This window comes from Lolium rigidum, chromosome 1 (assembly GCF_022539505.1).
Source record: "Lolium rigidum isolate FL_2022 chromosome 1, APGP_CSIRO_Lrig_0.1, whole genome shotgun sequence".
Classification (NCBI taxonomy): Eukaryota; Viridiplantae; Streptophyta; class Magnoliopsida; order Poales; family Poaceae; genus Lolium; species Lolium rigidum.
In genome coordinates this window covers 331,205,717-331,222,244 of record NC_061508.1, presented here as the reverse complement: position 1 = coordinate 331,222,244, position 16,528 = coordinate 331,205,717, and the positions used below count along the sequence as shown (strand labels likewise).

Here is a 16,528-nt window from a genome sequence, read left to right as displayed (position 1 = left end):
CCGGCAGGACCTTGATACTTCTCTCGGATTCAGAGTTGCTTCCTTCGTGGATACTTTGCTGGTCCTGCCGTGCATCCGGTGTATCTTTTGTCTTCCCATACACGCCCAAGAAGTTTAGCAGGTTCACGCAAAGATTTTTCGTCACGTGCATCACGTCGATTGCAGAGTGAACCTCTAAGAATTTCCAGTAGGGTAGCTCCCAAAATATCGACTTCTTCTTCCACATGGGTACATGTCCGTCAACATTCGGAACAGATTGTCCGCCGGGACCCTTTCCAAAGATCACTTTTAAATCCTTGACCATATCATATATAACTTCCCCAGTAGGGCGGGTAGGCTTTGTCCGGTTATCTGCCTCACCTCCGAAATGCTTTCCTCTCTTTCTTACGTGATGTTGTTTTGGAAGAAATCGACGATGCCCTAGGTACACATTCTTGTTTCCTAAATATATAGTGTCAGTCTCACCTAAACGAGTGTGTGCATGCGTTGTATCCCTTGTTTGATCGCCTCGAAATGTTACTAAGAGCGAGGCCAATCATTGATGGTTACAAACAACAATGCCCGTAGGTTAAATTCCTTCTGTTCGTGCTCATCCCACACAGGTACACCTTCGTCACGCCACAACCGTAAAAGTTCTTCAACCAACGGCCTCGGTACACATCAATGTCGTTGCCGGGTTGCCTCGGGCCCCGGATGAGCACCGGCATCATAATGAACTTCCGCTTCATGCACAACCAAGGAGGAAGGTTATAGATACATAGAGTCACCGGCCGGGTGCTATGACCGGAGCTCGCTCACCGAAAGGATTAAAGCCATCGGTACTTAGACCAAATCTTAAGTTCCTTGCGTCATCTGAAAATGACTTGAACTCTCTGTCGATTTTTCTCCACCGCGACCCATCGGCGGGGTGTCTCAGCATCAAATCTTTCTTACGGTCCTCTTTGTGCCATCGCAACAACTTGGCATGCTCTTTGTTTTGGAACAAACGTTTCAACCGTGGTATTATAGGAGCATACCACATCACCTTCGCAGAACCCTCTTCCGGGGGTGGACTCGCCCTCAACATCGCCGGGGTCATCTCGCCTGATCTTATACCTCAATGCACTACATACCGGGCATGCATTCAAATTCTCGTACTCCCCGCGGTAGAGGATGCGAGTCATTGATGCATGCATGTATCTTCTGCACCTCTAATCCTAGAGGGCGAGACAACCTTCTTTGCTTCGTACGTACTAGAGGGCAATACGTTCTCCCCTGGAAGCATCTTCTTTATTATTTTCAGCAACTTTTCAAATCCCTTGTCAGAAGTACCATTCTCTGCCTTCCATTGCAGCAATTCCAGCGTGGTACCCAGCTTTTTCTGGCCATCTTCGCAATTTGGGTACAACAGTGTCTTGTGATCGTCAAACATTTTCTCCAACTTCAACCTCTCCTTTTCACTTCCGCAGCTTATCTTCGCATCAAGAATGGCCCGACCCAAATCGTCATCGGGGTCATCAAAAATGGGCTCATCAAAAATGGGCTCTTCTTCAGCTTCGTCTTCCCCATTCTACTATCACCGTCTTCAGTGAACATAGGATAGTTGTCACTATCCTCTTCTTCTTCGTTGTCTTCCAATATAATCTCTCTTTCTCCGTGCTTGGTCCAACAATTATAGCTGGGCATGAAACCGTTCTGCAGCAGGTGGACGTGAATGGTCTTTGAGGTAGAGTAATCCGTCATATTCTTACAGGAACTACATGGACAATAGATGAAACCATTCGATCGCTCGTTTGCCTCAGCCACGTTGAGAAAATAATGCATGCCATTAATGAAGTCGGGATGGCACCGGTCACCGTACATCCATTGTCGATTCATCCGCATTTTATATGTATATCAAATATCATTAATTACACAACATCGTGGATATATGAGTGACAAACTAAATTAATATTCAATTTCATCGAGATAAAACTAAGTTTTTTTTATAAAAAGAAGAGGCTCACCGAGGTTGTACGGTGCCGGCTAGGGGACGACGCCGGCGATCGACGGCGGTAAGACGGGGATGATACTAATTAAAACCTACAAAATATACCATAATTTCAGCTCAAATTGATTATAAAAAAGTAAAATCCCTAACTTAGGAATTTCATCGAACACCTTGCTAGCACTAGAAAAATAGTACGAGTTAAAACTACCAAAGAGATGTGCAAAATTAGGAACGCCGGAAGAAAGGATGATATTGCTAACCGTTGGATAGATGAATGCCCTTATTCTTGTTAAAATGGTGGAGAAAAATTAGTGATTTATTGGAGTGTGAGAGGTGCAAAAAATTTGTGTGTGAGAGGAAGAACGAGAAAAATGAGCCGGCCGGGGGACGGCCGGGGGACGGGCTCGATGATGATATAGGGGCACCCTTTGGTACCGGTTCGTGTTACAAACCGGTACCAAAGGTCCTGCCCGGGCCCCACCAAGCGTCCGACAAATGGCCGAAGACATTTCGTACCGGTTCCTAACACGAACCGGCACGAAAGCCCTCACGAACCGGTGCCAATGCTCCTCGCACGCCTGAGCCCGCGAACCGGTGCAGATTGCCCCATTGGCACCGGTTCGTAAGGGAACCGGTACCAATGGCTTAGATGGATGTCCCATTTTCCACTGGTGGCGGGGAGGGTTTTTCTCTTGTGGAGTTGGAAATCTGAGTTATGGAGTTGGAAATCTAGTTTGGTAACAAAGTATTTCTAAAATAAAAGTATTTCAAAACTAAATTATGGAGTTGGAGTGTGTAGTTTTTCTCTTGTGGAGTTGGAAATCTAAGTTATGGAGTTGGAAATCGCGTGGGAAAGGAATACTGCAGTTTCTTGATAATGCAGTATTTCTCAGTTTTAACAAATACTGCAATGTGTTTGGAAAGTGTTGTTTCTAGCTGCTTAGAACAGCTAATGAATGTTGGAGTGTGTAGCAAACTACAATGATAATATCCAGTGGACACGAGGTCTAATAGGTAGATTACCTCCTATGCAAACGGAGACGTAGAACGTTATTTCCTACGGATTGATCAACCAAAGAAACATGAACCTGCATGGATTTTGCGGCCAAGTGCGAGGCGTGACGTGATGTTGGCACCATAATGAGCACCAAATTGCATGGATCTTGCGACGCCATTGCTCAGACATGCATACGAAATGATTGATCTGCTCCGCTCAATTTCCTTTTTTCCTATGAAACCTGATCGATCTGCTCTTGGCGAATGCTAAGCCGAACGAGCCTTCTTTTCTATTGGTTTAACTTGCTTTCTCCACGGCTGAAGAAGAGGATATCGCCGCAGGAGCCATGAGCGTAGACGCCAGACGAAGGAGATCCGTTTTACCAGGGGATGAAGCAAGCCAGTTTCTCCGTTTAGAAAAAAAGAGGTTCAGGGTAAAATTTGTAATACTTCAAAAAAAAACTACATTCTTGGAGATACTTTGGTTTCCAAAACAACTGTTTTCCTCGGCCCCAAACACCTTGAAGTATTCAATACTTCATTATTTTTTGGAAACTGAAGTATTCTCAGAATACTTCAAAAAAGAGGAACTCCCAAACGGGGCCTAGGGTTTTTTCTTGGCTGTTGCTCTCGGATCGTTTAAATACTAGAAATATGGTCAAAAGAGACATTTCCTGTAACAACCATTCTTGTGCAGTTTGCCCTTTTAGCACTACTAGAAATAAGATAGATGAAGAAACATTGGCGCATCTCTTCTTCTTTTGCCCTTTTAGCACTTCATGTTGGGTGGTGCTCGAAGATTTGATATGATGAGTCCGGTTAAATCGGATTTCCAGAGCAGTCTTTTCTTTGAGATTTTCACTATAGCTGCTTGGAGGATTTGGAAAGAAAGAAATAATTTAATTTTTAAAGGTATTAGACCCTCATCAAACTCCTAGAAGGCAAGAGTGATAGCTGATCTTAATCTGCTAAGGTTCAGGGTTAGCCAAAACTTGGAAACCATAATTTCTCTTTTTAGATAAGCTCTGAATCCTTTTGTGATTTCTTTTAAAGTGGGTGTATGCACCTGAGATGATGTAAATATTGTGGTCTTTAATATAGTACCTCAGTAGGGAGCCTGTTTTTGGTCAAAAATAGAAACAATGAATGTGAATATGGTGGAATCGTTTAAGCCATTGATGGAACTTGTACGTGCTCCCTAGTCTTGTCACCCCCAAGGCGACACCGGGGCGGAACCCCAACCGCCAATATCTCCTCCGGTTGGCTTCTTGGTGCCGGTGAAACATTTGAAGCCCCTTTCTTTTCTCATATACCCTTGTGTGACAAAAGTTACTTTTAAAATAACGAAGGTTTTTTAACCAAAGGATGGCTGTGGCCACAAATGTAGTGTATGACCTGCCACGGTGTCCCCTTTTAGTTTGAGAGAAATCCATCTCTTTGGTTTTTTGCTTTATGGTCTATCTTCCCCTTCTATTTTTCCTGATTTTTTCTGGCATGCCCTTATTGGTTCCACCGCAACATCACATGCAAGCCCTGTCGGGGTTATAAACGTCGAGGCACATGCCTAATCATCATGCTTGTCATGCCCTTCTCCCTCAAGGGATTGCTTTGACATTTTGACCAACACATGTTGTAGTTGCCTCAAATGCAGCTACCCCCTCCAAACCAAGTAAGGGTTCATCATGATTTTTTGTATTTGTAGTCATACAATCTACGGTTGGTGTTGTTTCCCTCGAATGCGATGAATCTGCATGAGGATTTGTTGCAAAAACATTCTTTTCCTAGTGATAACTCATAGGGACACCCAGTATGTATCATAGATCCACTAGAACAATATGTTAGCATGATTAGAAAACCACCAAATACCAAAATAGCACACAGAGAAACAAATACCCCCATGTGCCTGTTGGGTGACTCAACAATCTAGTCCGCCGCTTGCTGCTGCGTCGGCCGCACTAGTGAAGATTCATCCAAGGGTACATAGTGGAGCACGAGTATAAAGGCAAGCGTCGACGATGGTGGGCCAGACTAGTCACCGATAGAAGCCTACCAGTCGACGAGATGTACTTGACCATTATCTAGGGTAGGACCCGCCATTAACGACACCTACTACAGTACAATACAATTATTAGTGCCTCCTTTCAAAAGTGTCGGTCTTGTATGCTAGCAAGAACAATACCGTTATGTGCTGGCATCAACTACAACACGACATATAGTATTCCGCTGACCTTCAAAATCACTGCAAAAGATGGATCCGCCTTTGCATGTACTTTCGCGATGCACCGTTCAAAAAAGTATTGAGTATAATTTCCACGTGAAATGATTAAAGTCAGTATGAACAATAACTGCATGACTTCCACCCGCCACAAATAAATCGTGCACTAGTTCACCAAATTATGTGCATGAAAATCTCATTACCTTACTACTTTCTATTTGTACGGTCTATGGGGCAGTTATCGCGTGTCGCTCGGAAGCACGATAATTATTTGTAGAGTCTCTTGGGTTGGTTGTTGTGTTTCGTCGGGAAGCGCGGTAATTATTTGTAGGGTCTGTAGGGGTGGTTGTTGGGCGTAGTAAATTGTTTTCGCGCGCTTTGGAGCTATGATGGCGCGAATTAGGTGGGGGCAAAAGGGTCAGCCGACTTGCCATTTTTGGCAAGCGTAGACCGTGTGGGATATACTTCCCCTCCTGGCACTTGTGCCCTGACACTTTTTGTCATGCGCAAGCACCACCCAAATATGTCCTTTCGTAAATCAGGTCATAAAACCGGTTGAGTAAACCATTGTGAGCACCCTTTCCATGGCACCGAGGATACGGTACACGGTTTTCCATCATGTGTTGTCATCTAGCACCATCTACCATGACAAACACAATGCACGTAGGCATGGGATGATCAAAATTGTTCTCGGATTCGAATCGTGAAAACCAGATATTCGGTCACATGGACATGCATACACGACATCGCTTCTGTCTTGGCCTCCTGACCTCTGTTCACAACAGCTTAGCAATTGGGCTTGGCTTGCATCCATTCTTAAAATAATGATGTTGAATCACCTAGTTGCTTTCTTGTAAATGATTATGATTCTCGCCATCCTTCAACTATGGATCCGCCATTCTTCGAAACAGCTACTACCACAACACGAACTCAACGGTTTAGAACCATAAACCATAAACATTTGGGTAAAACATATCTCAAATAGATTATTGCCCAAATGAATTGATTGACTTTGCCTTAAGTAAGAATAGATATTCAAATTAGTACGTACCAACTCGTTGGCGGGTGTGCACCAAAACAAGGAAGTCAAACTATTATGGTTCATACCGACTTCCACCATTTCACGTGGATGTAAACGCGATCCACGTAGTAAAATTATCCATTGTGTTTACCCTTTTTCCCTTGTGAAGATCGACACGCGGCGCATGCATCGCACTTTCCTTACCAGGGTAGCACCGAGAAATGAAGGAAACCAAATCGGGCGTGCATGGCGCATGCACGGGAAAGGAGATGTTACTACGTGGTTTGATAAAAAGGAGGGGGCACTATGTGGGCTGGGAGAATTGAGGGAGGCAGGTTGCGCCCGAGAAACGAGCAACGTGGCTCAACTGAACGAGAGAATTGATTGGGGAGGGGGCCAGGGGAAAGGTATTAGGGGTAAGACATGAAAATGCAGGGTCTTCTCATGAGAAAAGAGAAAATATAAGATAAAATTATATTGTTTAAGACATGAAACACTTGTATTCCATTAAAACAATGTATATATCCTTTTAAACTAGAGGTACCCAAAAATAATCGTTAGCCTCGTATCCTCGGATTGGACGTAGACGTTTTGTCATCTAGGTGAAAGTAGGGGGTGCCGTATGCGTGCATAGCACTTTCCCAATTCAGGCCGGACCCAGATAAAGGAAGCAAATACTCCTACAACGAACCAAACAAACAAACACCACCGGCGCCGCCGCGACGCGATCCATCCACAAGATCCCATCCCACCCAAACCCTAGAACTTCCAGATTGATTGAGCGATTCCAGCCGCGCCACGCCTACATCCTCCACCTGCCGTTGCCGGCTGCGCAAGCCACGCCGATTCTCCCCACACAAACCCTAGAACTTCCCCGGCCGCCGCGCCGCCCCGATTCCCCCGCCGACGAGCCTCCAGCCGTCGCCATGGATCCGGCCCCGCCCTACGACCACCGCCGCCACTACCCCGACCACCACCACCGCGGCCACTACCCCGACAACCACCACCAGCACCACCACTTCGCGGCGGGGGTCGCCCCCGTGCGGTCCAGGCACGAGCAGTACGACCCCTACGACCACGTCCCGCCGCCCTACAACCACCTCCACAGCCACCACCACCATCAGCCCCCGCCGCGGGTGCACCACCAGCACCAGCAGCTGCCCCCGCCGCCTCCCCTGCCGCCGCCGCCGCCCCACCGCCCCAGCTACGCGCCCCCTCCCCCGCCGCATCCTCCCCCAGAGGCCTACGCCACCCCACCGCCGCCTCCGCCGCCCTACCCCCACCCCCACTACCCCAACCGCCAGGAAGAGATCCGCCGCGCCGCCGGGCACCACCACCACCACAGCAACCAGCCGCAGTACCAGCCACAGCCACAGCACCACCAACAGCAGCATCAGCATCAGCAGCAGCACCATCACCACCCGCAGCAGCAGCAGCCGCCTGCTTGGAAGGAGGCTGAGCCCGACGACAGGCGCAGATACGCCCCTGCTCACCAGGAGCCTGAGGTCGACAGGCGCAGATACGCCCCCGCTCACCAGGAGCCCGAGGACAGGCGTAGATACGCCCCTGATCAACATGAGGCTGAGATCGACAGGCGTAGATACGCCCCCACCCACCAGGAGGCCGAGGAAGAGAGGCGCCGATATGCCCCACCCCACCAGGAGGCTGAGGAAGACAGGCACAGATATGCTCCGGCCCACCAGGAGGCTGAGGATGATAGACGCAGCAGATATGCCCTCACTCACCAGGAGGCCGAGGAAGAGAGGCGCCGATATGCCCACCAGGAGGCCGAGGAGGACAGGCGCAGCAGATACGGCCCTGCCCATGAGCACCGTCTCTCGCCGTCCGAACCGCGCAAGAGACAGCGGTGCGCCTTACACGACGGCGGAGGCGACCTGGAGAGCACCTCCAGCTCCGGCCAGCCGCATTCCCGCCATCTGAGGCAGCAGCCACACCCCACTTACGCACCGGTCGACAGTTACGTAGACAGGGCCCCCGCCCATGCTGGCTACAGCCACGAGAGCTTCTCGACGCACAGCGACAGCAAGGGGGGCAGCAGGAAGGTAGAGATGCCTTCGCGGACGGCGCTGTCTGGCTCGCCACGTGCCACAGTTACTGCGCAGCCAAGGGGCACCCCGCCGCAGAAGCCCGCAGCCCCTAGGAGGCTCTCCGTGTGGCAGCGGATAGAGGAGAGCCCTGCTTCTGTGGGGCAGCTGCCAAAGATTTCCCCGTCCAAGTCGAGCAATGCAGGGTCTGCTTCCAAGGAACTGGCCAGCGTGATATCCGTGGACTGTAAGGCCAAGAGCACCAGTAGTAATGATGGTGACAGCACTAAATCAGTAAAGAAGGATGCTGGAAAGAAGGTGTTGTCCTCGGTTCTTGTGAAGCCTTCGCCGCCCGAGTCCAAGGAAAAAGAAAGGAGTGCGGAGAAGCTTCCCGGAAAGAATGATAGTAATGTTCAGAAGAACGTGGCAGGTTCCCCTAGTAAAAGTTTGGGCTTAACTGGCCGTCCTGTGGCTGGTGTGAAGAAAGTGAAGAAGATAGTTATCAAGAAGATTGTTAGGAAGATTGACGGCACAGTTGTCTCTGAGAAGAGGGATACTATTGATGCTAATGCGAATGCCTCTGAGAGAGAAGAGGGTGAGATCATAACGTCATCGCTGGAAAAGGATGTCGTATCTGAACATAATTTAGTTAGCACTAGTGGTACAGCTGGAGCCAGTAATGGCGCGAATCTCCAGAAGGGCGAAAATAATAACTTACGCAAAAGGAAAGCTACTTCTTCAGCCATCGAGCCCAAGAGAATTCTCGATCCAGCAAGTCTTAGTGGGAGTAAGCATCCTGGAAAGGGAAACAATAGAAGCACCAGGGATCCAGGTGATAATAAGGCTGCTTCAGCCGTTAAATCTAGGGAGGCGATTGCTACAAGACACAGTGAGCGTCCTGGGAAAAAGGATAGGAGCTCCATGGATTCAGGTGTTAGGAATGCAACTCATGTGTTTGCGAATGGTAATCATCAGAAGGAGGAGGGTGAAATCCTGTCTCTTTCAGGTGAAATGAATGCTGCAGTTGCAAGTAAACCCGTGAGAATTTCTGATAGTCGTGAAGATTCCAGCAGAGGGAGCAAAGTTCCTAAGGATGCGAATAAAGAAAATACTGTTTCCTTGAAAGGAGTTACGGTAAATCATGGTACAGCAGAAATTTTTGGAAGTGAGAATGCTAGGAGGGAAGACAATGACATCTTCACTGACACAAATCAAGAGGTTGTCCTCCCTGTAAGCAATTCCACTGTAGTTCCTAGTACAGCACAAGTCACAATGTGCGAGAGAAAGGGTGCTCAGAAGAATGAGGGTATGATTCTGACTGGTTTAGGTGGTCAGGATACATGGGAGGAAGAGGGTAACATGCATCCAATGTCTATTAGTTGTCGGGGAATTCTTAACACTATGGAAATTAGCGCCAATGAGGATATCCAGAATAAAGAAGGTAGAACGCCCATGGAGTCAAGCAAAGGTAATGTTTCTGTGACACACCATGTGAAGGCTTCTAATACAAGAGAACTTGATCTGAATCAGGATAACAGGAACAAAGAGAGCCAAATTCCCATAGAATTTAGTCAAACTAACACTTCCAAAATAACACACCACTTGGAAACTCCTAATACATCAGAAGCTATTATGAGTAAGTTTGTTGGCAGAGATTTCTTTAATCTGCCATCTTCCAGAAATGTTGAAAGCAGGAATGTGGCGCCATTGGATAATGATCGTTTGGAGGATTCAGCAGGTAGTGTAGCAAGGGGTGCTCAAGCTCAGGTAGCAGAACTGATAAATCTCCATAGAGGCCATCTGTCTCCTGAGATTGATTTTCCCTTGGTACTTTCCCGTGAATCTTTATCTGTATCTGGTAACAGCGAGCAGTCTGTTCCTACAGCTTTGACACTTGGCAGCAATTTCTATTTTAGTAACACAGAAAGTGAGGGACATCATGAGGAAAGCCTTGAGCTGCTGGAAGGACAGAAAGGATTGAATGATAGTCTTGTAAAAAGAAAAGCTGTAACCGATGATGATTTAATCGGTGTAGGTGCTCAAAATTGGCTGACCTTACCACCGGCTGTCAACAGCATTTCTATGTCTGGGAAGTTTCTTACTAACGATGCTAGTGTTAGGGAGGATAGGATAGGTTTGGATCACAGCATGGATAATGACATTTACATTAGTCAGGATCATGATATTGCACAAGATATGGACCAGTGTGGAAGTGTGGATGCTTTCTCTAGTCAGGTTAACAACATTAATCTATCTGGTGGTGACATGCCGCCATCACCCAAAGAGACTAGTGGTGATGTCGAGAATAATGGTGGGATAGTTCTCTCAGGTTTGCAATCTGTTAGTTCAATAAATGTTGTCGATCAATATGCTCATCAAATGGTGGATATTCCTGCTGGTAACCCAAATGAACCTGCTATTCAAGCCGTAGAATCTACTGATGTGATGGATGCAGAGCTAGTTTCTCCTCAGGTATCCGTTGAGCCAGATGCAGAGCTAGTTTCTCCTCAGGTATCTGCTGAGCCAGGCGCAGAGCTAGTTTCTCCTCAGGTATCCGTTGAGCCAGATGCAGAGCTAGTTTCTCCTCAGGTATCTGTTGTGCCTGATACAAAGCTAGTTTCTCCTCAGGTATCTGTTGAGCCAGATCATACATATGACAGTAGTGCTGAAGGTCCTGTGGTTGACTCAAGCACAAAGCAGGATTTGCTGTCTTCTTGGATTGAATCCATTGTGTCAGAAGCTAAAAAGGAAAATCAACCATGCAAATCTACTCCACCTCCTATTTTTTTGCCAGACAAGTTACTAGCACCAAATGAGGATAGCAGGAGATCAGTATTAGACTCGGTTGGAAACCCTGTGGTAAAACCTCCCCTGATGAATCGTACAACCTCTATGCCTTCCAAGGTTGCTCCTAAACAGGTGAATTTGCCCAGTTCATCCCGAGAGCCCCCCCGCGCAAGTTCAAATCCGAGGCACAAGACATGGCATCGTGGTGACATGGCAACTTCTACATCTTCGCATGGTTCACAGCCTTCAGGATTACCCCCTAAACAACCACCGAGGAGGAATGACAAAACTTCGAACTCTTATATACGCAAGGGTAACGCCCTTATTAGAAATCCAGCAACAGGAAATCTTCCTCATTCGTCTTCTTCTTCTAGTCTGGATACTCAGACTAAGTTGAATAAGCCTGTGACGAGGAGAAGCATGAACTTTGTCAGGAAAGTTGATTCAAGTGGTTCTGTAGCACGTTCTAACTTTACAGTTGAAAGACCAAAGACTCCTCCTTTACCACTTCATGCCAAATCCATCAATTCAATCACAAACCTTTCGGAGCAGTTACCTAAAACTTTGCCCAAGCAACTTGTTCCTGAAACTGAAAAGGAAGATCCCGTAGGGCAGTTAAACTCAGGTGCTGATATCCCAAGCACTCAAAGTGCACAAAAATCTGAAGCCTCAGATGTTGGTAAAGTGGTTTATGTTAGACCGAAATCAAATCAACTGGTTGCTGCACAGAGGCAGCACCCTGATGATCCGATCAACAGTTCCATGGATAAGGTTCTATCACTGCAGCCACCCACAGCCTCTGATTTATATTTCAAGAAAAGGAAAAATCAGATTGTTTTGAGTTCCTCTTCCTCTGATGGTCAGAACCCAAAAGCGGTTACTCCTGCTGAGAACTTAAATTCAGGTGAGAATAAAGGTGTACAAATTGTGTCCTCAAACAATGCTATCAGTGTGTTAAAGGGCAGACCACATAAAGGTATTCTATTACACAACACTGCTGTTCCTTCCGTTTTTTCTCTATATATGTTCATTTTAATTTAGCAGTGCAACATATCCTAGTACACTGGAATGTGATGAGAAATATACACCTCTCAGGAAGATATATGTGTCCTCGTCTTATTTCTCTTAGGTATGACGAACCTGAACTTTGCCAGCTTAAGGAAAACTAATCTAAAGATTTAGACATGAGCACTATTCTCCTTAAGTTCATTAAATTATGACCTTGCATTTTGCTTATGATTTTCATTGTTGTTGTTTATTTTTGGATAGTCAACCTTTTTTACTTAACGATTTTCTTGCATTCTTTCTTTTTTGCTTGGTGCCTTTCCCCTTTTGAGGCAAAAATAACTGCAAGCTCATGCTATAATAAGAAAGCAATGCTAATTCATTAAACTATCATTTGCTCAAACTTTTCTAAATGCAGCTTTTCAGACAACAAATAATGTGGGAACTTTCTCTCACGTGTGGACACTCAGTGGGCAACAACCACAGAGAAAAGGGCCTGTGGGAACTAGTTATATGAAGGTCTTCCCACGCATACTTCCATGGAAAAGAAAAGTATACTACAAGAATTTTACAAGCAGTCACACTCAGAATGTGAGCTCCTTACGAATAGTCAGGTAATTATCAGACTGCCCTGGACTTGATCCTTTCTTTATTGAGCCATTTCGTTTGATCTGTTTATAGAAAGTCTTTGTTCTTTATCATGTAACAGGAAATTACTGCAAACAAAGAAGAGAGATACGACTTATACTGTCTCAACTAATGGGTTCTCTATACGGAAATCTGCGGTTTCAAGTGTTGGTGGATCAAGTTTGAAATGGTCACGATCCCTTGAGAAGCGTTCTCAAAAGGTTGACGGGGTAACTTCACTGATATTCTTTATCTATGCCTAATTTTTCATATTCCGTAATCCATAAGAGTCAGCTGGAGTTATTTTTACCGGACCATTATTTTCTGAGGGGAGTCTGGCAAGGAGTATTTGAGAGATGATTTGTTTCATGTTACTGGTTGAACTTTTGTTGTCGAGTCTGCACTCTCTTAAGAAGTTTCTAACTAGTTTGTCGGCTAATGTCTAACAAAAATGCTAGTTCTTGCCTATATTGTGCTAGACTATACTTGCTTGGGCTGCCAGGACAGTCATGAGAGCATCCATGCAACCAACTTTGGAAATGTGATTTCACTAAATATCAAGACCACATTGTTGTGTATAGTGTGTGTATGGTGCATTGACCAAACAAAATAAAGTTATGGTCTGGATTGCAGGAAGCTTCATTGGCAGTTGCTGACGTTGAAAGAAAGAGAGGAGTTAAACGGAAGCGGCAATCTCTCCGTTATACACGAAAAATTGGTAATGTGCTAACTTTTTGCCATTACCAAAGAATGACGTAGTTGCTAAAATAATATATGTGTGCGATACATAAGTTTGGCTGGAAGTTAAGTAATAACATGCTCCACCATGTTGCAAGACTGCTTCTCAATTGCATTTTTATTACACCATATTAAAAGTCTAAATCTGAGTTGCTTACTGGGTGGACATTTGCTGCTGGTCTTAGTTTGTTAAAGCATCGCTTAGTAGTGATTCCCTTTCAAAGTGTAGCGCATGAGAATGCTCTCTTATGTCATAATTTAAGAACCTTGATGCATTGGTTAGTAATTACAATATTGCATATATTAGTGCGTCCAATGTGTAACTTTCATGTTGAACATATTACCTTGGATTGCGTTTGTAAGAAAGCACTGATCATTCATTTAGTCATTATATATGTCGTCGTTTTTATTTCATTCTGGTTAAAACTTGCAGATCAATACTCTCCTTCTGTTGCTGGCAATCAATTAAGAAACAACAATCAAGGATCTTCAGATTTGACGAAGTCATCAAGTTGCAATGAGTATGTTTTAACCATGCTATTGCTTGCATGATGTCATCTTATAATAGAAGTTATTTGCATCTTAGATCTTTGAAGTTTGATTTATTCCCTGATTGTCTTATTTTGAAACAGATATGTGCGTGTTAGCAAAGGTAACCAACTGGTGAGGAACCCGAAAAAGGTAATCCGCATGCTAGCAAATGAGAAAGTTCGATGGAGTTTGCACACTGTTAGATCACGCCTGGCAAAGAAACAACAGTACTGCCAATTCTTCACACGGTTTGGCGAGTGCAAGAAGCCCGGGGGAAAGTGTCGTTATATTCATGACCGTGCCAAAGTGACTATTTGCACTAAATTTCTTAAAGGCCTGTGTTCTGATACTAGCTGTAAACTCACTCACAAGGTAAGCCATTTCCTCTTGATTCTACTGCTTATCTTGTAGTTGACATTTCTTTCATTGTAAGAGTCTGTTCTGCAGGTCCTTCCGGAAAGGATGCAAGATTGTTCTTATTTTGTGAAAGGTGATTCATTTCATTCATGATGCCTGATTTTTTTCTTTTCTGAAAGCTTTTTCTTGATCAACTTTTCTTCCTACTCCGGCAGGCTTCTGTACCAACCCAGCTTGTCCCTATAGGCATGTGAAAGTGAACTCTAATGCTCCTGTCTGTGAGGACTTCCTAAAGGGATATTGTGCAGATGGTGATGAGGTACTTAATGATATTACTAGAGATTTATCAAGCTTATTCAAGTATTACTATAGCTAATGTGGAATTCAGCATTGTCCTAGACAGTTGATAATGAACTGGTAAAAAAAGAATCAGAAAACAGAAATGAACTATTATTGCCAAATACCCCCCTTAAAGAACCATGAAAACTATAATAAGTCCATTAGGATGTTCTCATGTTGTTTCCTCCTGTCAAGCAATTACTATTATTTATCTAAAGTTTTAGGTATAGTATTACTACCTGAGGCGTGTAGTGTTTTTCTGGGTTGTAGGACATACATGCTCTTAGTCGTGTCCACGTGAATTATCCAGTGTGGCTTAGTGATGAACTCTTGGTAGGTAATCAAGATGAATATTTTGTTAGTAGGGTGTCCTTTTTGTTGGCACTTGTTTGTGCCAGATAAGATTGCAGTGCATCTGGTTAATAAGCATGGTTTTGCATTGCAACGGTCTTCAGCTTTTGAAGTTTTGGGGCTTCAGCAGTCTCTTTATATTCTGAACCAAGATTGCTAATCTTTTTCATGGTCTTGAATTAATTTCTTTTATAAGCAGTGTCGTAAAAAGCACAGCTATGTATGCCCAGTCTTTGAGGCAACAGGGGAGTGCCCGCAGCAATCTACGTGCAAGCTTCATCACCCCAAGAAGACGATCAAATCTAATAAGAGAGGCAGACCAGACACCCCTCAAAACAGTAGCTGGGGACGTTATTTTGACACCAGCCTTGGACAAAGCAGCGAGACGATCAAAGTTTCTTCAGATCAAGACGACAGACCGAAACAGCAGCGTGTTTTCTCTGACGGGGACTTTATGGACTTCATCACGCTCGACACTGATGGCGACGAAGTTGATGCATTGGACAGCTTACAGCTGATGGGATTGGGCTCGGGGGATCTGAGTGCAGAGGCACAGGCTGATAATCTTGATGCGCTGATCAAGCCTCTCCGGATCATGAGAACTGCAAGAGTGTGACAGAAGCTGATGGCAGAAACTGATGGAATTGGAATGTCGGGAACTTCGAGATCCTGATGCACAAGTGAAGCCGCTTCGGATAGCAAGGATACAAGTTTGACAGCTGAGGGGAGTATGGTAAGGCGATCTCAAGTTTTGGGCATGCAGATTGATAACGAAGCACCATAATCAAGCTGCTGTGGGCGAGAAGAGCAAGAGTTTGACAAGTTCTTTGATCATCTTGGATGCTGCTGTTGATACATAGCTTTGCTGCACCTTTGTTTCAGAGCTATCTTGAGAAGATGAGGGCGCTGACTGGATTTTCTGTTTTGGTATATCTATACAGATAGGGAAGACATGTCTTGTTTATCTTTTTTCTTTCATTTTTAACAGCTCACTATTATCCATCTTGTATACAGGTTTCATTCTTTAAAGCAGAGAATGAGAGCAACTTGTTGACTGTTGTATTACCTATGTTAGTTGAATGTAGAAAGGACAAAATATGTGAAAGAAGAAATGAAACTTTATTTCGATATATTGCCTTGTGAATCTATTTATCCATGTTGTGTACTTGAGCCGTAACCTAAGGTGGTGTTTGGCATGAGCTCTGCAATCCATGGTTGTTGCGCTGGTATGCTGTCCTGTTGCACGGGTATGCTGTGTCTGTGCCTGATCCCCTTCCCAGTTCTCTTCATAAGTTTCAAGCAATAGATAGAGAAGTTTACCCGCAAAAAAAAAAGATAGAGAAGTTTAATGTTAAAAAAATCATGTGTAAGTAGTTGCACAGGAACAAAATAAAAGTAATTGAGCATATGCTGACCATCAAATAAGATCCTGTAGGCTCAAAGAGGGAGAAAAGAATTGCTGTCAGAATACAGTGCAGAACCAAAAAGGAACGTCGTCGGATCATCAGAACTGCAAGAGTGTGACAGTTTGAGGCAGCTGATGGAAT

The 16,528-nt window shown here is 45.0% G+C and overlaps 1 protein-coding gene across 1 annotated transcript; it reads left to right on the top strand.

Annotated features, from left to right (window-relative positions):
* Positions 1 to 7,127: 7,127 nt before the first annotated feature.
* LOC124663368 lies at positions 7,128 to 16,111 on the top strand. The gene is made up of 9 exons (XM_047201083.1): positions 7,128 to 12,009; positions 12,457 to 12,652; positions 12,748 to 12,895; positions 13,299 to 13,383; positions 13,837 to 13,924; positions 14,036 to 14,306; positions 14,382 to 14,424; positions 14,507 to 14,610; positions 15,181 to 16,111. The coding sequence occupies exons 1-9, from the start codon at positions 7,128 to 7,130 to the stop codon at positions 15,595 to 15,597; spliced, it is 6,234 nt and encodes a 2,077-aa protein (XP_047057039.1). The 3' UTR covers positions 15,598 to 16,111.
* Positions 16,112 to 16,528: the final 417 nt, after the last annotated feature.